The 22381-nt window shown below is 36.5% G+C and overlaps 2 protein-coding genes across 4 annotated transcripts in view; one reads left to right on the forward strand and one right to left on the reverse strand.

Moving 5' to 3' along the window:
- Positions 1 to 10: 10 nt before the first annotated feature.
- On the forward strand, positions 11 to 5124 carry Lrrc57 (leucine rich repeat containing 57). Of its 3 annotated transcripts, none has more exons than XM_047538826.1 (6): positions 11 to 191; positions 345 to 450; positions 556 to 694; positions 1210 to 1478; positions 3658 to 3843; positions 4185 to 5124. In XM_047538826.1, exons 2-6 carry the CDS (start codon positions 367 to 369, stop codon positions 4224 to 4226), a joined length of 720 nt encoding a protein of 239 aa, XP_047394782.1. In that variant the 5' UTR covers positions 11 to 191; positions 345 to 366; the 3' UTR covers positions 4227 to 5124. The 3 variants fall into 3 exon arrangements, with proteins under 3 accessions (XP_047394782.1, XP_047394781.1, XP_047394783.1); XM_047538825.1 differs by having other exon boundaries at positions 11 to 253; positions 4185 to 5123; XM_047538827.1 differs by having other exon boundaries at positions 15 to 108.
- Positions 5125 to 8731: 3607 nt separating this feature from the next.
- The window catches only part of Snap23 (synaptosome associated protein 23), a 30435-nt gene continuing 16785 nt past the window's right edge, over positions 8732 to 22381 (reverse strand). The window contains 5 exon segments of the mRNA XM_053743344.1: positions 8732 to 9869; positions 11323 to 11467; positions 12760 to 12884; positions 12886 to 12928; positions 17022 to 17054. Of these exon segments, the coding sequence (XP_053599319.1) occupies positions 9804 to 9869; positions 11323 to 11467; positions 12760 to 12884; positions 12886 to 12928; positions 17022 to 17054 (412 nt within the window). The 3' untranslated portion in view covers positions 8732 to 9803.

Below are 22381 nucleotides of genomic sequence, written 5' to 3' on the forward strand. Positions count from 1 at the left end.
ACATCACAGGGCGTTCCCGCCCGGGCGGAAGCCCTGGGAGCGCATCCCAGGCTAGCGCGGGTGTCTGGTCTTCACCTACTGAGACTTTTCTCTACTGAGCTGTAGGAGGCGAGTCCGGGGCTCCCTGGTCCTCCAGAGGCTCTCAGGAACGCCTGGCCTTAGCACAGCTGCAAAAGCAGCAGGACTTAGTGGTCTGTTTTTCTTTCTTCCTTGCCACTCGGGCTGGCCCCCAGAATCCTAGGATCGGCTGGAGGTGACAGCTGGGGCCGGAGACCCAAAGGGAGATTGACGGGGGTGACTGTGTGCCTAGGTTGGTCGCTGATCGCTGCGCTTCCTTCCCGCAGGGACCTGAGTCTTGGTGGTAGGATGGGAAACAGTGCTCTCCGCGCTCATGTAGAAACGGCGCAGAAAACTGGTGTCTTTCAGCTTAAGGACCGTGGTCTGACCGAGGTGAGAGTGGGACCATTAAGACCAGGGGATTTACAGGGAGAGGGACTGCAGGGGCGGAGAAGTTAATCCGTGAGGGCGTCTCCACGCTGTGAACCGTTTCTCCAGTTCCCCTCAGAGTTGCAGAAACTGACGAGCAACCTTAGGACCATCGACTTGTCCAACAACAGGATAGAGAGCCTACCGACTCTGCTGATAGGGAAGTTCACTTTGCTGAAGAGCCTCTCCCTGAACAACAACAAACTAAGTATGGCTTTTGCTCCTGGGAAGCTTTTATTAGTGATCAGAAGTTTAAAAGGGTGGATTTCTCTTATGATTTTTGTCATCATTATGAAACTGTTCAGAGGGCTCAAGGATGCACAATGTCAGAGTCCTTGAAACTTTCAACCTCCACTGCAAGGTTTCTTGGGTTATATGATGATTGATCTTTGGGATGTGATGTAAAGCAAAGTAGCTAATTTGAAAGGGGGAATGGAATGGGAAAGGGAGGCTCTTCCAAAACTCACAAAATTTGTTGTCGAATTGTGCCTTATCCACTTTGTAAAAGGAGCACATTACATACAGAAGTGCTGCATTTTGATGGCGCACTCACCTTCTGAAGACTGTTAATAAAAATGTAATACCTAAAAGTGGTGCAGGTGGGAATTTTATATGTATTAACAAGAAGTGAAGCAGACTGACAGAGTCTTTATAATCTTCATCAAAGGTGTTTTTTCAGCTCTATCAGATTCAGGTTTTTACATTTTTTTTTTTCTTTGCTAGCTGTTCTACCTGATGAGTTATGCAACCTAAAGAAACTAGAGACTCTAAGCCTAAACAACAATCATCTGAGAGAGCTGCCATCTACCTTTGGGCAACTTTCTGCCCTCAAGACCCTGAGCCTTTCTGGGAACCAACTAGGAGCACTACCACCCCAACTTTGTAGCCTACGGCACCTGGATGTGGTAGATCTCTCTAAGAACCAGATTCGGAGTATACCTGACATCGTGGGGGAGCTGCAGGTCATCGAACTCAATCTCAACCAGAACCAGGTCTAGAACTTAAGGGTTTTTTTCTAGCATATATTTGGGTTTATGATCTCCTAATAAACTGTTGGTCACTAAACTGTAATCATCGAGTTAACTATTAAAGGCTAGAAGAGAGATGTATTCTATAAACTTAACCAGTTTCAAAGCCCAAAGTGCCATGGAATTAGTGGGAACGTTTGCTGTATAGGTGTTTTGGGGAGTGTGTACTAGGTAACAGGGTAAGGATAATTTCAAAAGTTAAACTACTAGCCTGATGTGGTGGCATATCCCTATAATCCCAGCAACTCAGGATGCTGAGGCAGGAGGATCACAAATTTGCCACTATTTTGGGCAACTTAGCGAGACCTTATCTATCTCAAAATAAGATTTTTTTGAAACAGAGGGATGGTGGTGGTCAGGACGTAGCTCAGTGGCAGAAATGCTTTTAGTATATATGGGGCCCTGGATTCAATCCACAGTACCAAAAAGAAGAAAAGAATAAAGCTACTGAAAGTCCCACAAATCTTAAGAGTTCTTTGAATATTCTTCAAGTATACCCCTATAGCCATTTAGTGAGGAGCTATGCCAGAGATATAGTGTGGGGGTGAGGTATAAACTCAAGATTGAGTTGGACATCAGAGGTTCAGTTTGTTTTTAACATCTTTGTTAAGTGTGTATTGTACTTTTGCTGAAAACCTTAAATGGTAGGCTTTCTGGGGATAGCCCATTTTATTATTGAACAGTTTTATGTTAGAAATTTGTATCCATTACTTTGGAAGCATTTTGGCTAACATTTATGTCTGGGGAAGAAATCTTTGTCCTAACCATAGGCACAAGTACTAAAACATTAAACACTGAGATTGGGTGGCCTTTAGCTTTCTGGCATCTGTGCTTCTACATCTGTAGTCCAATATAGTAGGTTCCTAATCACTTGGTTATTCCAATTCTATATTGTAGTTGATATTATGAATCAGTCTTTGAGGAAACTGATTTCATGTTTTCCTTGAGATTATGGGGGGGAAAATGAGTCAGTTAAGCTACAGGTATTCGTTGAGGACTTGCTGCCCATTGACCTCTGCTGATGCCTTAGATAATATCTTAGACACACTGACTTTAATATGCATTATAGTAACCTGGGGAGCTTGTTTAATGAGATCACTGGGCCTTCATCCTTAGTGTTTCTGATTAAGGAAGTATGGGATGAGATAGAAGAACTGGCATTTCTAATAAGATTCCAGGTGATGGCCTGAAATACCGTAGAATACCGTAATCAATAGAATTTGGTGACAGGCTGGGAATGTAGCTCAGTGGTAGAGCACTTGCCTAGCATGGGTGAGACCCTGGGTTCAAACTTCAGTATTGCGAAAATAAGAAATTTGGTGACTTTCAGTACTTGATGGACTTAACAGTGAATGAATCAAAGACAATTGTTTGGTATTGAGCTTGAGAGCCTAAAGGAATAGTGGTGCAATTGAGTGGACATGCTGAGTGGATTATGGTGAATCATCTAACTACATGTTCTGCTGAAAGCTGGAAACAAAAGTAGCATAGAGATGAGTAAATATGAATGTAGACACAAATTTTGAGGTTATAAGTGATGACTTCAAGAATGAACTTTCTAGGAGAAAGTTGAGAGAGAATATGAAATTTGAAGTATTAGGGATGGCTGTTTGAAAATGTCCAAAAGGAGCAAGGGAAGCCAAAAATTAGAAGTAATCAAAAGATGGGAAGAAAAACCATGTACTTACTTATGTACAAGAAGTTGAGCAGTCAAATGCAATAATGAGAATGAAAGATTCTTGGCTTTGGCAGTGAAGTAGTGTATATTTGTACACATAAAAGGTTGGCAGTAAATGTACCAAAATGGTAGTTATATTACCATGGGGCACATTACAAGTAAACTTTTTCTTTAAACTTGTTTAACTCTCAAAATTTTCTCTAGTGAACATGGAGTACTTTTATTATCAGAAATTTTTGTTTCCAAAAGCCATTGGTAACTCAAAAAAGCATTTTATTTTTAAAGTGGAGGACTAGTAACAGAAGGTCTGTAACAGAGGCTTCTGTAGTGAGTAGGCAGTGAGAAAATGGAGGCGGTAAAAGAAAGAACTAGGACAAATAGTCAAGGTTTTTGTTTTTGTAATGTAGTAAAAAGGACCATTAGAGGGCTTATGCTTTTTCCTTTTATTGTTTTGTTGCTCAATAGATATCTCAGATCTCAGTAAAGATATCTTGCTGTCCTCGCCTTAAAGTTCTTCGCCTGGAAGAGAACTGTCTTGAGCTCAGCATGCTTCCACAGAGTATCCTCAGCGATTCTCAGATCTGTCTGCTTGCTGTGGAAGGCAATCTTTTTGAAATAAAGAAACTTCGAGAACTGGAAGGCTATGATAAGGTATTTATTTGCATTGTAGCATACTTCTGCATTTCTAGTTACTCCCCCAGAGAATGCTGAGGTAACCCACATGAATATTTTGTTCTTCCCCATCTTCGGGGTGGTTCTAAGAACTGGCCACATGATATTGTGCCAAGATAGCTTTCTTTATAGACAGCTTATTGTAAATCATCTTCTGATGTTTTCTATTAAAATACAAAAAAAAATTTAAACTATGTGCTTTAAATTAGGTAGGCTTTATAGGAAATGGGCCAAATCCATGTAAAAACTTAAATAACAGATAAGCTTATATTTGCTCATGCCAAAATACCACATATATATTATTCTTTCATGATTTTTAGTACATGGAGAGGTTCACAGCCACCAAGAAGAAGTTTGCATGATGTTCTCCAGGACCATGGGAACCTTACTGGACAATGACATGGAATTGTTGGAATCTGGCTGAAGCAAAGACTCCTGTTGTTGTCAAAGGATATCTGCAGTAAGGAGATGACACTCCAGGAGATTATGTTTCACTCAATGATCTTTTTTCCTTTTCAGGGCTATCTCAAACAAGCTAAAAGAAAAAGGAGTCAGGAGACAGGAAGAGTCTTCCATTTTGAGACATGGATAGGGCAATGGACAATGCTGATCTTCAAAACCACCATTAGTTTGGCTTTAAGAAACCAGTAGCTAGTTGCTATTTATATGGTGAGGGGGTGCTGCCTGGTAACAGAATAGCTCCACACCACAGCTTGAGATTATGTTTAGTTTCAAAGTGTGAGCTTCCATAAAAGTCACTTGTCATTCCACCTATGTGTAAATACTTTATATTTTTATCAAATTCATATTTGAGTTGCTATGGTTACTTTAAGGATTTATTGTTTTATTCTAGTCCGTAAGTTTAGCTGTCTATACTTAGAATTTAGGATGCACATAAGTGCATCCTAAAGTTGTCTATACTTAGAAGTTAGGATGCACATAAGTTTATAACTGTCTTGATTAAAGTGTGCTTTGTTAGAGAAGCACCAACACAACACTAAGAGATGTTCCCCAAGGCTGCAATAGCAAATCCTTTACTATTGCACGTGCCTTATTGGTTGAGGGCTCTGAAGAGCTAAAAATGTATATGCAACACTTATATGATTTCAATAATCAAGATTTTCCTGAAGCTTTGTTAAAAATTATGTCTTTTTTCTGTAATCTTCCCCCTTTTTGTATTTATAACTCTACTAATCAAATTACCTTAAAAAAATTGCTACGGTATTTTAAAACAAGTTATGTTTATCAAGTTTATTCTCTGAATGAGAGAATATACTAAATAAAAGAATTTTTAATGAACTTTGGAAGCAAGTTTAATCCTTTAAAGGAAGAAGGCAGCTCTAACATGTAAAGGGCCACTCTGAAAGTAAATTAATTAGGTAGAAATGTTTCATGTTCTTGTTCAGGTTTCATAAGTAGTGAAATGCCTTTATGTGATTGATAAGTAACATTTTGGGATACTGGAATCATGTTTATTAAGAGAACATGAGAGGCTGGGGTTGTGGCTCAGTGGTAGAGTGCTTGCCTAGCACGTGTGAGGCATGGGGTTCGATCCTCAGCCCCACATATGAATAAATGAATAATATAAAGGTCTATCAACATCTAAAAAATATTTTAAAAAATAGAGAACATAAAGGTTATAAAGGTGATAGATCTCAGATTGCCAATGACATGAACATTTGGAAAACTACTATTTTGGTCATTTTCTCAAGTTTTATCTTAGTCATGGATAAATAGGCAGTTTTCAGTAATGGTTAAAACTTGCTTAAAGGCAAGAAATCACAAGAGCTTACTATTTATGAGGCAGTGTCTCTGACCTTAACCTTAAATTTGGTCTGGATATTCTCTATTTCCCATATGTTATTTTCTCTTTCTGTTTGTGGAGGGATAGGGGTTGCCAAGTTTATCAGTATCAATTGAGGAGTCTTTTTTCCTAAACTTTAATGTTTATTAATCTTTGATTCATTGAATTATTAACGTTTCTCTAAATACTTTATATTTAACAACTTAAATGTACCCATTTAATGATTAGCCTTCTCCACCCCTGTAAGAATCAGTGACAACCACCCTTCACAATTTTTCAGATACCTTCTCTTCACTCTAATTTGCCTTTCCAATCAGATCATTCTGCTCCTTAAACTCATTGTGCATTTTCTCTCTCCTACCTTTATGTTGTTCACTCTGTCAGGAATGCCCTTATCATGCTCCTTCTTCCCTATGTCTGAGCCTCTTCTCTAAGTCTTATTAACTGTTCCCCCATCTGCTATTATAGCATTTCTCACATTCTATATTTATCTTTCTTGCTAAACTAAACCACTTGAGGTCAGAGGATATATAAAGTAATATGCCCAGAGTTAATAGTGAGCAAGATTTAGACTAAAATATGAGCTAACAAAGTAGTCTGATTTATAGTCAAAGATCCTGATTCTAGCTTGGCTACCAGCCTTAAATCACTTAATAGTTTTTAGAGCCTTGTTTGGAAGTCAGTAGTCTATTGAGTAAGATCATGGACCCTGGAGTCAAAAATTTCTAATTCAAGTTTGAATCCATAAAAGGCTATCATTTCTTAGCTTTTTGAGCAATTTACTCTCATCTGTAAATATGGGCAATATCCTAATTCTCATGTGCATTACAAGACACATAAAAGCACATAGTATAGTACCCACGACAGAGTAAGCAATTAATGAATCATGCCATTTGTTTTATCTACAAGGCATAAAACTAAAATTTAATTTGTTCAGGAATAGGCTGCCATTAAAAAGATAAAAAATAACTAGTGGATAAGGCATTTGAATATCAATCTGAGTTATATATATATATCTCAGATAGATGGATGGATGGATAGATGGATACCCGATTAGTAATAAACTGGGATAATCTAGAATTTTAGCAAGTAAGTAAACTAAAGAAAACAACTTTTTTTTTTTTTTTAAAGCACTGAGGATTGAACCCAAAAATACTCTACCACTAAGCAATATCCCAGTCCTATTTTATTTTTTATTTTGAGACAGGGTCTCCCTAAGTTGTTAAGGGTCTCACTACATTGCTGAAGATAGCCCTAAACTTACAACCCTCCTTTTAGCCTTCTGAGTAGTTGGACTTACAGGCATGCGCTACTGCACCCTGTGAATTAGAAGTTAATTCTAAGTGCACCTGAGTATAATATGTCTGGGATGTAAATGTTTAACAGATTAATCCATATGTGATGTGGAAAGAAAGATCTACAGTTCAAACATGGAAACAAAGGACGAAAGAAAAATAAGCCCAGTGGTAGAGGATAAAAATCTGTCATTATAAGATTGGAAACTTGAAGGAGCTTACTGTTTAAAAAAAATTAAATTCAGTAGGGGATACTGTTTTTTTTTTTTTCCCTATATAATTACAAATTAGTATTATGTTTAGGGTCACATAACTAGTAAATAATTTAATCAAAATTTGGACTCAGGTGGTCATACTCCACAGCTTGTTTTAACCACTTGTTAGTACTTCCCAAAAGTAATGGAAAAAAGTTGAGCTGGGGATACAGCTTGGTTGGTAGAATGCTTGCCTCCAAGCACCAAGGCCCTGGGTTCAATCCCCAGTACTGCAAAAAGTAATGGAAGAAAGTTTCCAGACAGCATTATAAAAGAAAACCAGAAAACTCTTTAAGCCAATAGCTTCCATTTCTAATTCATAATGGGCCTAATTTCTAGGACTCTACTTCTCACCTTTCTCAGTAGCAGAAGCTGTGGAAAAGTTTGTAACCTGGGATCCATGAATGGGTTTTCAGGATCTGCATGATTCACATTCATGTGTCTACCTCTCTAGGGAGAGGGGCTGTGTTTTCTGTCATCAAATTCACAAATGGATCCTTGACCAAAAAGAGCTCCACTCTAGAGAAAATAGCAGCAATCATTTATTAAGTTCCTACATTTGCTAAGCACTATTGTAAGGGCTTTAAAGGCATTACAACTCTAGGCATTGCAATTTTATGAGGTAGGAATCATTACTCTCCATATTCAGAAAAGGAAACTAAGGCACAGAAACAGGCTTATAGTCACCAAAGCCAGCAAGAGCTAAAGTGTAAATCCAGACAATCTGGTGCCTTAACAGGCACTTCTAACCAATTATACTATGAGGGCAGTATAGTGGTATCCTTCAAATTATTTCCTTCAGCCAACAGTGTTTAAAAAAAAAAAAAATGTTTAAGTGCTTTTAGGAGAAGGGCACTTAGTATAGTACAATCTCCACTGATTTACACCTTACTTTACACATTTACCTTCACCTGGTAAACTACTCTTTCTGACATGGAGCATTTCTATGACAGAGGGCCTAATTGAGCCTTGCTTTATTTAAATATTTCCCTTTCCACCCTTTGAAAGTTCCTATGTTAGTTGTGGCTTCTCCAGTAGTGGGTTTTCTTACTCAGAAACATCATCCTTTCAGTCACTGGTATATGTGAGTGCAAGTGAATGAGACTAATAATGATTAAAATAAATGCATCACAGAAAGGAAAGTTCTGTTAATATTTCTAATAGAAATTGGAAAAGAGCTAACAGCGGCTTTCCATTGGAGTGCTTCTTGACTTATGGACCTTTGCTTTATTCAATTTGTTAGATAGCAGCTGATGAAATTACTGCCCCCAAAATAACAGTCATAGAAACATGTTACCTAGCTTAAAGAACAATACCATTAGTTAGTTACAAAGTTTAATTAGAAGAATCAAGCAATGGCTAACCTATCCATATCCATAGGTTTGAAGTGTGTAGAGGCTAGTTTTTAAGTAATGGTGACAAATCCAATTAGATTAACACTGTTCAGGATTTACATCAACTTGATTCTGGACATAGTTCAATACACAAAGTTAAAAGAATGACAAGTGCAATCATTAATAATTAAACCAAATATAATTTTCCAAATCACTTTTAGTAAGACAGAATAAATTCTAACTTTTAATAACTGTCTAAAGCTATATAAAACTCAAAGCAACCTATTTTTTCACCTGAGATCAACATAAATTTCCTTTTTCCTATCTAAACATAATTCTTAGCATTGAGGTAAATCTGAGTTCACATGATATACTTTATCAAACTTCCACAAAAAATTTAAGCCCTGCTTTTGAGAGAAACTCTCATATTACACATATATATTTACATATTTTTTTCTTCGAAGACTAATGATAAATTTATGAGATTAATAGGCCTGTAATGGGACAATGATACTATTAATAATATGAAAATAAAAAGCCACTCATTTACAAAGTTTTCCTGAATGTGCAATATGAAATGAGATCACAGAATCTGTGTGTGTGTGTGTGTGTGTGTGTGTGTGTGTGTGTGTGAATCACTAAGAGTTCAGAAATTGAGCTCACTTTAACTAAAATTCATTATACTTTTTGGAGCAGAGGTTGCAAAAACAGTGATGTCTGACAAAAATACTGTATATAAAAGCTCCAAAACTAAGCATTAGCCTTAACTGGCAAAAACTAAACCCAACTAGATCTTTACTGTGGCTATTCAACTTGTTTGTGGCCTGCAGGTTCTTACTGAAATGATGACTTCTCATTTCTTGTTTTTCACCCACCACAAAACCAAAGCCAAACAAAAAAAAAAAAACCTCTACAGCTCTCTTCTTCATGGCCGTCTTTGGCAATGCTTCAAAATCTTGAAAACAAAAGAAACTGCACAAGTAAACACAAAGGATGAAAACACTATGTGTGATGTATGAAAACCAATCTAAGAGTATGAACTGAGAAAGAAAATCCTAGAGGGAAGGATGAGCAACAGCCTACCCTCAAACAGGAATAAAATATCAGGTAGGCTGTTATTCTTCTGGCCCTTCTTCCACATTATCTCCAGATTAGAAGAGTACAGAACCAAAATATCAAACTCTGAAAAGGTAATGATTTAGGAGGAGGAACTGAAGAAGTGAATAAATGAGAGAGAAGTACAGCAGTAGCTTTAGCTGTCAATGAGTTTCTTTGCTCTGACATTGGCATTGTCAATACGATCTTTGTTGGTGTCAGCCTGAAAAAAAGAAAAAGACATGAGCATTAGTTCACAATGTAAGCCACTCTAATAAAAGTTAATTTTAGGCTGGGTATGTTGTTCAGGAGTAGAGCACATGCTTTGCAAGTGCAAGTCCCTAGGTTCAATTCCCAGGACCCAAAGAAAAGTTAAATTTTGTACACTTGGAGTAATCAACATACTGATAAAACTCAAGAAACACTAAGTCACATTACAAAACTCATTTTAGGTAAGAAGTGACAAAATATAAAATTCATCTGGAAAAACCCTAATGCACAGAATAACTTGCTAGTATTTCATCAATTCTATTACATATTTTTTCATTGTTCAACATGTCTGAAACTAGGATGCATCTTACAATCAATGGCAGTTTCTTCTTTTTTGAGACAGGGTCTCACTATGTTGCCCAGGTTGGCCTCAAATTCCCAGGCACAAGTGATCCTCCTCTCCTGCCTCAACCTCCCAAGTAGCTGGGACTACAGGCAAGTACCATTGTGCCCAGATCTTTGACAGCATTTTATTTGTTTATTTTTTTTGGGGGGGGGGGTGCTGGGGATCGAACCCAGGGCCTTGTGCTTACAAGGCAAGCACTCTACCGACTGAGCTATCTCCCCAGCCCCTTTGACAGCATTTGTGATGCAATGAAATATGATAAGAATGCTCTCTGAATCACATCTCAGTGGGGTTACTCTAGGTCTAAGCTACAGAAACTGAAAAAGATCTTTGGAACAGATGTATTACCACCACAGCAACACTTAAATTAAAATCATGGGTAATACATACCCTAAATCCAGACAATAGTATTAAAAGTATCTTATGAACCATTATTTGCTTAAAAAAATCCACTAGGCTGGGAATATGGCTCACTGTTACAGCAGTTGCCTACCATGGTACAAGGCCCTGGGATTTGATCCTCAGCACCAAAAAAGAAAGAGAAATTCAACAGACAGCCAAGCTTAAATAGTGGCCAACCTCTAAAGTACACTGGAATGTTAATCAAGTATGGCTTTTAGATTTGACACCCAAATACTGAAAACATTTTCTCTTTCAGTATCTTTTATATATCATAATGTTAAAAAAAAAAAAAGGATCACAATTTTCCTTTACTCATATGACTATATGCTATAAGTTCATAAAATAAAAGCAATATTTATGGGAGAAGGGAAACATACTCAAAGGTTAGAATAGAGTCTAAGCTTTATGTGTGAAGGTTTAAGTAAAACAATTTTATCCCAAGGCTGTGGTTTCAAAATGAACCAAATGCCATGAGCAAGATAGGATTTGACCTTTGTTTTTGATGTGTTAGAATTGCCACCTCATTAAAACTGTAAAATCCTATAAGGATCAGATCTTAATCTATTATTTTCCCCCAAAGTATCTAACACAGATGTCCTTTACCAAAACAATTACCAAACTACATGTTTCATTTGTTATGGCCAGGAAAGGCTTTTACCTTTTCTGTGATTCGGTCTATTTGTCGATTCTGAGCCTCAATTTCATTGCCCATGTCCAGGGCCATGTTCTTTAGATTTCCTAGGATACTGCCCACTTGAGTCAGGTTCTCTTCCATCTCATCTTCTCTGGCATCATTAGTTATACTATCACAAAAGGAGAGTTAATTTAATATTTTTTGTTCAGTTGCAATGAACTAAATCTGGATTTAGTTTTCATAAAAATGAGTAATCAAAAAAAATGATTTAAAAAAATGATGAGTAATTAATATTATGCTCAGCAAGCATTAGATCCAAGGGAATATAGGTTACTATCCTTGGGAGAAAAACAGAAGTGCCTTAAAGCCACATAAGAGATTAAGACACATCTCTAGAACAACATTTCTCAAAGTGTGATTCCCAGTATCACCCAGGTACCTGTTAAACACAAGTATATATTAATTCTCACACGCTTACAGATTTAATGAATCAAAAACTATATTTGGAGCCCAGCAATCTGTGCTTTTGTTTTATTTTCCCCCTACCCCCAACAGGATCATATTGCTATGTTCCCCAGGCTGGCCTTGACCTTCTGTGTTGGGCTCAAGTGATCCTCTTGCCTTAGCCTCCTGAGTAGCTGGGACAGGCATGCATGCTACCGTATCACATCAATCTATGTTTTAACAAACCCTCAGGTGATTCTATTAAGATTCCATTAAGAACCACTGCTTTGAAACTGACTGGAAGCTGGGCGTGGTAGCACAGGCCTGTAATCCCAGCGGCACGGGAGGCCAAGACAGGAGGATCCTGAGTTGAAAGAGAGTCTCACCAACGGTGAGGCACTAAGCAACTCAGTGAGACCCTGTCTCTAAATAAAATACAAAACAGGGCTGGGGGTGTGGCTCAGTGGTGATGCCCCTGAGTTCAATCCCCGGTGTCCAAAAAATTAAAAAGAAAAGAAAAGAAAAAACTGGAAACTGTGGATGAAGGTCAAAATATGGCCTGGTACCTTATTTTTTAAATAAAGTTTATTTAAACACAGCATGCTCATTTGTTTATGTATTTTCCTCTGCTTGCTTTCTCTGACAGAGCTGAGTAATTGCAACACAGACTGAAAAGTCTGAAATATTTACTGACAATCCAGTCCTTTATAGATATCTTTACAGGAATCTAGCCAACCCCTGCTCTAGATGTTACATTCTAGATGTTACTTATCCTATTTGTGAAGTAAATGTCTACTTCAGTAATTTGGAAAGTACTGAAAAATATAGAGAAATGAATCCCATCATCCATGAACAACAACCACAGTCAAACATTTTGTCAGAAGACAGATTTTTAAATGCATTTTTAAAGTGGAAAGAATATTATTTCTGTTTGGAGCATTAGGGTTCCTGTACAACTACACCCAATCTCCTAAGTGAGTCATTCATTAGGAAAGGTATACAAATATCAGGAAGAGCTGGCATACCGTTTTAATGTATCCACCACTGGCTGATCCTGTAGTTGGTTGCTGAGGCTGACCATTTGTTACTCGGCCTGGTGCTTAGTATCCTACATTGCTAGGTGAATTGTCTCCACCATCTCCCCCATGTTGCCTTATAGGCCTTACCAGACTCAAAGTTCTTCGTCCTAAATGAGAATCAGGAGTACAGAAACATACCAAACAGCAGGAGAGGAAGGGTTGTTGATTATTAGTGCTAGTTACCTTAAAGATGACCCTAATATCTTTAGCAGAAAAGCTGCAAACAGCTAAATCTAGATTATCTATACTATGTTCCACGGTAATATAAGATAAGATAAAGATTAACGTAATAAACCCACTACCATTAAATAATTTTTAAAAGGTCCAAATACTACTACTATTAAATCTGCTAAGCTGTTAGCAAGTAGCAAAATGCAATTATTTGATTTTTCAGATTCCTCAGTCGTAGCACTTCCCAGAAAAGAGATTAATGGATACTAGGAGAAAAAAAAAATCCTTAGGAAAGTGTTCTAGATGCCCTAAGAGGTTGCTTGGAGGCATCTCAGATGTTGAAGAGGGATGACAAAGTAAGTCCACTGAGTAGGCAATAATCTGACCCTGTTCTTTGCTCCTTCTTACTGGACCAGAGTAGTTCTGGCTGATCAGGTTTTATGTACTTTTATTTTGCATGAAAATTTCAAAAAATTTTAAAAAACAAAACAAAATGCCATAAAGGCAGGCACAGGTTATTTCCAAATTGGACAATCATTTGATAAATAACCACCTTGCCACACTGATGCCAGTTACAAATTGAGGGTTTTTTTAATTTAGGAGTTTACCTTTCCTTCTTGTTAAAAAAAAAAAAATCCTAAGTCTAGGACTCTTAAAAATAAAAGCATATGCTTTAGGTCAAATTGATAGCCAAATTAGTCATTCACCAAATTTTACCATGGGATATACTACTCAAACTGGGGCAATTATCAAGTAAAAGATAGGAAAGTTGGCTTTTAAATGACTATTCAAAAAAGTGACACAAAACTTTCACAATCTGGCTATATACAAACTTTACTCAATTATAGTTTTTACTTTTCTAGAAAACAAAAAATAAAGCAGTATATTCCTATAATACTAATATCTGATTTATTCACAATGAGGAAGTCTCACAATTGCAAAGTTTACAAAAGCAGAGAAGAAATTCTATGGAAAAATGGCTCCTTCCTTAATAGGCATGTGCAGGATTAATTTCTGGCAAACCTAGAATTGGATTTTAGACCTTATAATTTGACAGAAAGGGTACTACCTTTTTCTACAAAGCACTGCAAAGATACAATTTATGAACACTGAAAGTACCTTTTTTAAAAATATGTTTTTTTAGTTTAGATAGATACAACACTTCCATTCCAATTCACTTATATGTGGTGCTGGGATTGAACCCAGCGTCCCCAGTGGTAGGCGAGTGCTCTACTGCTGAACCCAATCCAACCCTGAAAGTGCCTTTCTTAGTTCCACTTTAAGTTCTCATATTTCCTACTTATGCTATTTTATTAATATGTTATTAATCAATCATATTAAATCTTTGCTGGAATAAGGTGGGATACACAATTTTTAATGAATATTTTTCATATAACTGTCAGTTAGTGAACCAGTTTACACATATTCTTGTTAATAGTAAGTCCCAGAGCAGAATAATAGTACATAGAATATCAATATAATAGTTTAACAGAAAACTAATAAGTTTTTCGTTTGTTTTATGTGGTACTATGGACTGAACCCAGGGCATCTCCCATGCTAGCAAGAACTCTACCATTGAGCTATACTTCCAGTCCAATAACTAGAAGTATTATTGAGGTAAAATAAATGGGACTTTTATTAGGATGTCAGACTGTGAATTCAAGGTGACTAATGAGATACTATGTTTTGAACTCTCAGCACAGAAAGAAGACTAGATTGGGACAGAAATTATGGGCTACTGTTCTACCCAGGTTTCAACTTCAACTGGACTGTGAGTTAATAGTTCATGACTGCAACTCCACAGATTAACAACTAGCATGTTTACTTTTCGGCCCAATACACCCTAACTCTGAAGTCTACAGCTAGCTGAATAAAGTTGGAATAGGCTTATATAAAAAACATCTAGGTTATTTTAGTACACACTAAGAAAGAATGGTTCTGACCTGTAATAGAATTCTTTTGCAAACTAAGATTTGCAGCCCCTTCCGTGAAGAAATTAGCCTTCATGATGATAAAATACTTAATCAACTTTGTGATAAACTCTTTGTGTGTGTGGTACTAGGGATTGAATCCAAGGGTACTCTACCACTGAGCCACATCCCCAGATGTTTTTATTTTCAATTTTGAAAGAGGATCTCACTAAGTTACCCAGGCTAGTCTCAAACTTGTGATCATCCTGCCTCAGCTTTCCAAATTGCTGGGATTTACAGGCATGTGCCACTGAGCCCAGCTATGTAATAAATTTTAATGAGATTAAGAACTTAGTTTGGAGCCGGGCTATCTGGCGCCACACCTGTAATCCCAGTGACTCAGGAGGCTGAGGCAGGAGCATTGCAGGTTCAAAGCCAGCCTCAGCAATTTAGTAAGGCCCTAAGCAACTGATTGAGACCCAGTCTCTAAATATTTTAAAAAGGGCTGGGAATGTGGCTCAGAAGTAAAGTACTCCTGGGTTCAAACACTGGTACCAAAAACCAAAAAAGAACTTTGCTAAATTAGATTTACACTTGATTTGTCACTTCTTTGGACACTAATAACCTTTATCACTTTTTCTTTCATTTAAATGTCTCATTTAAGAATAGCAAGTTTGAAAAAAGGATCTGAAATATCCCTTCATTTAGGAAGCTGCTATGAAAGCAGAAAATACAGTAACTATCAAGATACGAGCACAAAAATGTTAACGCTTTCTTTTTCTAATTCTGGTTGTCAACAAAAATAGCAAAAAAAAAAAAAAAAAGGCTAAATATTACCTATTATTCTTTCATATTGAGGAGAAAAGGATCAAATAGTACCAATTGTAACATGAGGAAGTGAGTATGTGTTTGGATGATCAAGCTACAGGAAAAAAGAAAAAGGCAAGAAACAAAGGGTAGGAATCACATGCTTGTTTTTTAGGCATTTAATCATTGTCTTCATAATTTTTATAAACATCCAAAATTAAGGAGGAATCAATACATGAAAACATATAGTAAACTGATTAAAGGATTAACTCCCATGAAAAATTAAGCTCTGTATTAATTCAACATAAAATCATAGTAAGCTAATACAAGACATAATAGAAATTACGGGACAAATTAGAACATGTTAAAGAAGGGAAATTCTTACAAAAAAAAAGAAGACACGGGCTGGGACTATAGCTCAGTGGCAAAGTGCTTCTCTAGCATGTGTGAGACACTGGGTTTGATCCTCAGCACCAAATAAAAATAAATGAAATAAAGGTATCATGTCCATCTACAACAAAAAATATTTTAAAAAAGAAGACACTATACATGGTAACATTTAAAATTTATATCCCACCTTATTCCAAATAGGATTTAAGATGACTATATTAGCAATTAATTCCTGAGAATTCCTTGATTTGGTAGTAGCCTAAATCAGGGGGAATCCAAATCATTAGAAACAAAACTTGAACGGAAGAAATCCTGATTCAGGAACCAGAAAGGAGTAACGAAATTTAGTGAAGACAGGATGCTGAAATCAAAGTCCTATGAAGTAAAGAGATGCATTTAGCCTCAATTCCCTTACCTTTGATTAAGAACTAGACTGCAGCCGCTCTCTACAAAGATCAACCTATTTAATCTTAGAACACTTTGGGAGTATTTTATTTTGGATATATTAAAGTTAGCAAAAACTTAGTTTTTGGAGCCATTAGTCAAAGGGAGTTATTAAAAGATCTTTTTGTCAAGTCCATCTTTTGTCAGGTAGCACCCATCAAGAACAATTCACCTTACATTACACACCACAGCATACTTTTTAAGACAGTCTCCAACATTCACAAAATCATGCACATGCACAGAAAAGCCATTTGAAGCATCACCTTTAAGTAGCAGGTTAGCAGCCCAAACTGCGCCATAAGACTGCATCTTAAAGTTACTGAGCCCGGCTTCTGATGTTAAATCTTCATTTTTAGTAAGCAGGTTAGAAAGGAAAAGATTAGGTGAGAGAACTGAAATACAGAAAATAGTAAATGCCAGTCAAACAGAACAGAAGCAGATTTAGAGTTTTAAAAACATAATGAATTCAAATTCCTGCCTGGTTTCAGAGAAACAACCAACATCTGAGAATCTAGATAAAAAGAAAAACAAGAAAACTATTTTAAAACGTAGCACACTTCATTTTTCCTCAGAATGTTATTAGGATGATAATACCTTTTCCTGAGAGAAAGCAAATACTAATGGTGATATGTGAAACTTGCTTGCTTATTCCTTAGAGATTATTAATGTTTTTAAATTATTTGTTATGTATTTTATTTGCAATGTAATTTTTTTGTTTTGTTTTGTTTTGTTTGGCGGTGCTGGGGATTGAACCCAGGGTCTTGTGCTTGCAAGGCAGGCACTCTACCAACTGAGCTATATCCCCAGCCCTGCAATGTAATTTTTAAAAATCTTTTTATAGTCTAACAAGTTGCTCAAGGTCATTCAATCCACAAGTATTTACCGAGCATCTATTATGTATCAGATATCATGTAAGGCATAGCATAAAAAAACAGTAATGATAAATAAAATGGGCAAGACCACAGGTATGCCTTATTGATATTTGTTATCTCCAGTGAATAGGACAGAGGAATAACTCGTTGAATGCAATTTAATTAATTATTTATTTTAATCACTCCAAGCTGAATTTTTAACCTTAATGTGACCTAAGATTAAAACAGAAAACCTATCATACCAATTCTGAACTTCTCTAGCAATTGGTCCAGAAATACCATTGTCTTCAAAGTAGGTGCCATTATGTTAGGTGATAGTTTAAGTACATTGTAAGAGAATCAAGTTAAGACAGAAAAATACCTTGCCTAAGAATTATTAAACTGAGACATCAAGCAGCTTACTACTCTTTGATTTCCCAGGTCTGCCTTTTTTTAAACTCTTATTAATTAAAATTACAACTTATCAGTTAGTACAAAAAATATAGGATTAATTTGGAGGCTAAGGCGGGAGGATCACAAGTTTGAAGCCAGCCTCAAAACATTAACAAAACCCTGTCTCAAAATAAAAAAAAAATAGGGCCGGGGATACAGCTCAGTTGGGAGTGCTTGCTTTGCATGCACAAGGCCCTGTGTGTTCAATTCCCAGCACCACAAAAAAAAAAAAAAAAAAAAAAAAAATTAATTAATTAAGTTAGGTTAAAAAATAAGGACTGAGGATATACACTTCCATGGTGAAGTGTTCTTGGGGTTCAATCACTAGTATGAGGGGTGGAGGGGAATGTATATACACATATTAGGGAATGAATAGAAGATTAGGAGGAAAAAAAAACAATATGTATAGAAAAAAACAAAAATTAAAATGTGGGGTTTTTAAAAGAATCTATACTGTGCTTTTAGAATCAAAATGTTTAATGTCATTTATCTGAGATTTTAAAGTCTAATCCTCATAGTTCATTATTAAATTCTAATAGTTCCTTAGGAAAAATTATCTGTAGTTATAATTTCCACATGGGCATGGGGATGTAGCTCAGTGTTAAGAACACCTATCAAGCTTACATGAAGCCCTGAGTTCAATCCCCAGCACTGGAAAAAACAAAAACAATGACAACAAAATACTTTGCTTCTAATTCCAAGTTCCTCTAAGTAAAACTATTTTTCCATATCTTATATAAAAATATTTGCTGACCTAGCTCCAATTATCCTTTTGAACAAAAACATCTGAAAGAACAAATCTACAGAAGACAGCTTTTATTCAGCAATACACCAACAAACATCAATAACAAAAAGGTTCATTCTTTTCTTCTCAAAAGTCAAGCAATGTAGCATAGAATTCCATGACAGTACCTCATTGTTTACTTAACTTTTTCAGAGGAAAAAAATACTACTGTAAATTGGAAACAGTCAATACATAACTGTATTGTATGCATCTATGCTTGTTAGTAATGTCATCACTGGAGGAACAACATTTATTCACTATAAAGAGTGCTAAAAACTTTCCATAGCTTCAGTTTAGGTTACCTTTTTTTAAACATTCTCAGCCTTCCCACACCCTTGTTTTTTTTCGGTGAAGAACTGGGATTGAACCAGGGGTGCTTTACCACTGAGCTACATCCCAGTCCTTTTATTTTAAGACAGGGTCTCACCAAGTTGCTGAAGCTGACCTTGAACTTGTGATCCTTCTGCCTTAGCCTCCTAAGTGAATAGGATTATAAGTGTGCACTACTTCCTTTTTAAAAATTATATGTATGTATGTATGTATGTATTTACTTATTTATTTATTTTACAGTACTAAGGGTCCACAAACCCAGGAACATACTTCTACTGAGCTACATCCCTGGTCCTTTTTATATTTTATTTTGAGAGAGTATCTCACCAAGTTACAGTCTAGCTTCAAAATTGTGATCTTCCTGCCTTAGCCTTCCAAGTTACTGGGATTACAGGTGCGTGCCACCATGCCTGGCTTCAGTGTGTATTTTGTAGCCTAATGAGTTGTGGCACCATTATGGAAAAGAAAAACAAAAACAAAGCCCCTGACTTTCAGAGGTTTTTAGATGTCTGAATAGCAGATATGATTGTAGACCTTAACAATTACTGTGTGTCAATCCAAAATGAGAAACTGACAGAGACAATGTGGACCTGAGCTGTAGTAACTACCAGTTGTTAGTGTTATCAGAATACTAGCATTATAAAAAGAGGAAGTTCATGTTATGACTGTTTATACACTGAGCCCAACTGAAACAGATTATCAGATAAGATTAGAAAGATCAAGACATGGCAGGAATGATGGGAGACAGAATCGAGAACAAGGGATATCACAGCAGCCACAGTCTCAATGTATAAAAAGGAAATGGAAAAAAGGCTATATATATATAAATATATAATTTTTTTCTAGTCCTGGGAACTGAACCCAGGGCACTCTACTACTAAACTATATCCTCAGCCTTATTTATTTATTTATTTATTATGAGACAGGGTCTTGCTAAATCGCCCAGCAATTAGGCAACTGGGATCCTCCTGCTTCAGCTTCCCAAACAAAAGGGATTAATTACAGGTAGGCACCAACATGCCCAGCCAAGAAAGGCTATTAAAATCAGACATCTTTAAACTGGGATACTACTTTTTCCTCTTCAGGGAACAACTATTCGGTAATAGAAACTCCTTGTTCTGAATCCACTGAGAAAGGGTTCTGCTAAGGTTAGAGGCTGAGGATTCCTAGGGTACTCTACCCTTCTTCTCACCTGTGTCAAGAAAAGCTTGCCTATGCTTGGCTGTGATACAAAGAAAAATATAATAAATACTTCTACATCTCCACTTCCATTTTTTATGACCTTTGGTCATTTAGGATTCACTGCCCTTCTCTTAATCCATGACTTAAAGCTGATCTTGCTCTAGACTCTAGAGAGGACCTCTTCTTCTTTGCTCTTCTAACATCTGATCTCAAGGAAATTAATCTTCCTCCCTCCTCACTCTTCCAAGAGGGTATAAGGAACACAGGAGAAAGGCACAAGTGTGCAAACATAGTTGAGAGTTTGAGTCACATAATCTGTGCACTTAAAACGTGTTTGCTTAAAGTAACCTGCTAAACCCTGACTGATAAGTCATACTTATTAAATGTGGACTTTCAAAGAGGTAAACCAAGGTTGAAACATGTCAACAGACTTGTGTTGAAATAGGAAGCCTAAGCTGGGTATGGTGGCACATGCCTATAATCCCAGCAACTCAGGAGGCTGAGACAGGAGGACCACCAGTTCAAAGCCAGCCTCAGCAAAAGTTAGACACTAAGCAACTCAGTGAGACCCTGTCTCTGAACAAAAAACAAAACAGGGCTAGGGATGGAGCTCAGTGGTTGAGTACCCCTGAGTTCAATCCCTGGTACCAAAAAAAAGAAGTCAACGGAGAAGGCTAGGAAGAACACTGTGAAATCTTAACTTCTCATGATCAAAACTACAACTAAAACAAGACAGCATGCAACTTAAATCTATCCTATCTAGTAGAAATGCTGTCACATGAAAACATTTACCTGAAATTATGAAACAATAACATAAGCTCCTCCATTTCTAACTCTTGAGTAGTAAAAATGCTGAAGAATTTGTAAACCTTGTTGCCATTCTTGGTTTACCATATCAATTGAGACAATCAAATGGAACTACTAATGTTTATGAAACTCCTTAAAAACAAATATTTGCAGCAATATATCATTTAACCTCTAGACACTGTCATTTCAACTAAGAGTGTAATTCAAAGTTGTTTTGTTAATTGCTTTTTAAGAATAAAGAAGAGGGGCTGGGGTTGTGGCTTGGTGGTACAGCACTTGCCAAGCATGTGTGAGACACTGGGTTCAATTCTCAGCACCATATATACACAAATAAATAAAATAAAGGTTCATCGACAATTAAAAATATTTTAAAAAATAAAGATCTTAAAAAAAAAAAAAGAAGAAAGAAGAGTTCCTTCAACAGAAGGGAAAAGAATGGTTAACTGCCTCAGTCCAAACTTCATCTTAGTCTGAATACATACAATGTTCACCAACACATGAAATTTGGTTTACCCAGGGGTAAGTAGACAATGTAATATTCACAATGTTATCCCAAAAGAATGAATTCCTTCTATCAAGCATAATCTCACACATTGTACACAAATGGGTTACAGACTTTTCATCTCCTTGTTTACTAGAGACTTCAAATCTTTAGTGTCTTTTTGATTCTTCCCTCTTAGTAAGCAATAGTTGATTTAAAATAAATTCTTTGATTCACAGTTTCCTCTCTAATCTTATGGTTAACGTCTTATTTTACAGATCTCAGTAATAAAAGAGGTTTTTTTAAATTTTTTTTTTTTTTTTTAGTTGTCAATGGACCTTTATTTTATTTATATGTGGTGCTAGGAATCAAACCCAGTGCCTCACACAGGCTAGGCAAGAGCTCTACCACTGAGCTCTAATCCAGTCCTAATAAAAGGTTTTTAACTGGTCTTCTAGTGTGCAGTCATAAACTTTGATCTACCAAGCTCATAGTTTGGCATACAAATTCATCTACTATGTACTTAAATCTTATTTTCTACTTCTTATCTCTTTCTTACTGTTGCTTACTTTATACTTTCCACAGGAAATGCCCTCCTTCTCACTCCATGTTTTGTTTTGTTTGGTGTTTTGTTTTGGTGCTGGGAATCAAACCCTGGGTCTCCCATGAGCTACATCCCCAGTACCTTCTTCCCTCCATGTTCAGCCAAATCCTTCTAGTTACTCAAAATCCAACTCCTGTCCTATCTCTTCTATAAGATGTTCTCTAACCTAACCATTATCAGTTCTATATTCCTAGCCTTAGTAGATACCACATGATCTCATACCAGATTTATATATTTTCTACTTTTCTTTCTCATATATTCAGTCACATGATAAGTCTTTTGAAAACAGGATCCAACTCCTTACTCCCTTGGCCATTTCTCATGTGCCTACTACAGAATTTGTGTT

The sequence above is a fragment of the Sciurus carolinensis genome, chromosome 2 (genome assembly GCF_902686445.1).
Source record: "Sciurus carolinensis chromosome 2, mSciCar1.2, whole genome shotgun sequence".
In the NCBI taxonomy this organism is placed as follows: Eukaryota; Metazoa; Chordata; class Mammalia; order Rodentia; family Sciuridae; genus Sciurus; species Sciurus carolinensis.

What these genes read in the sequence shown, in the direction of transcription:
- Lrrc57 (XM_047538826.1), top strand. Translation starts at nt 367, where the DNA reads ATGGGAAACAGTGCTCTCCGCGCTCATGTAGAAACGGCGCAGAAAACT. An exon ending in AGGACCGTGGTCTGACCGAG is followed by an intron (nt 451 to 555) that starts GTGAGAGTGGGA and finishes CCGTTTCTCCAG; the next exon opens with TTCCCCTCAGAGTTGCAGAA. An exon ending in TCAATCTCAACCAGAACCAG is followed by an intron (nt 1,479 to 3,657) that starts GTCTAGAACTTA and finishes GTTGCTCAATAG; the next exon opens with ATATCTCAGATCTCAGTAAA.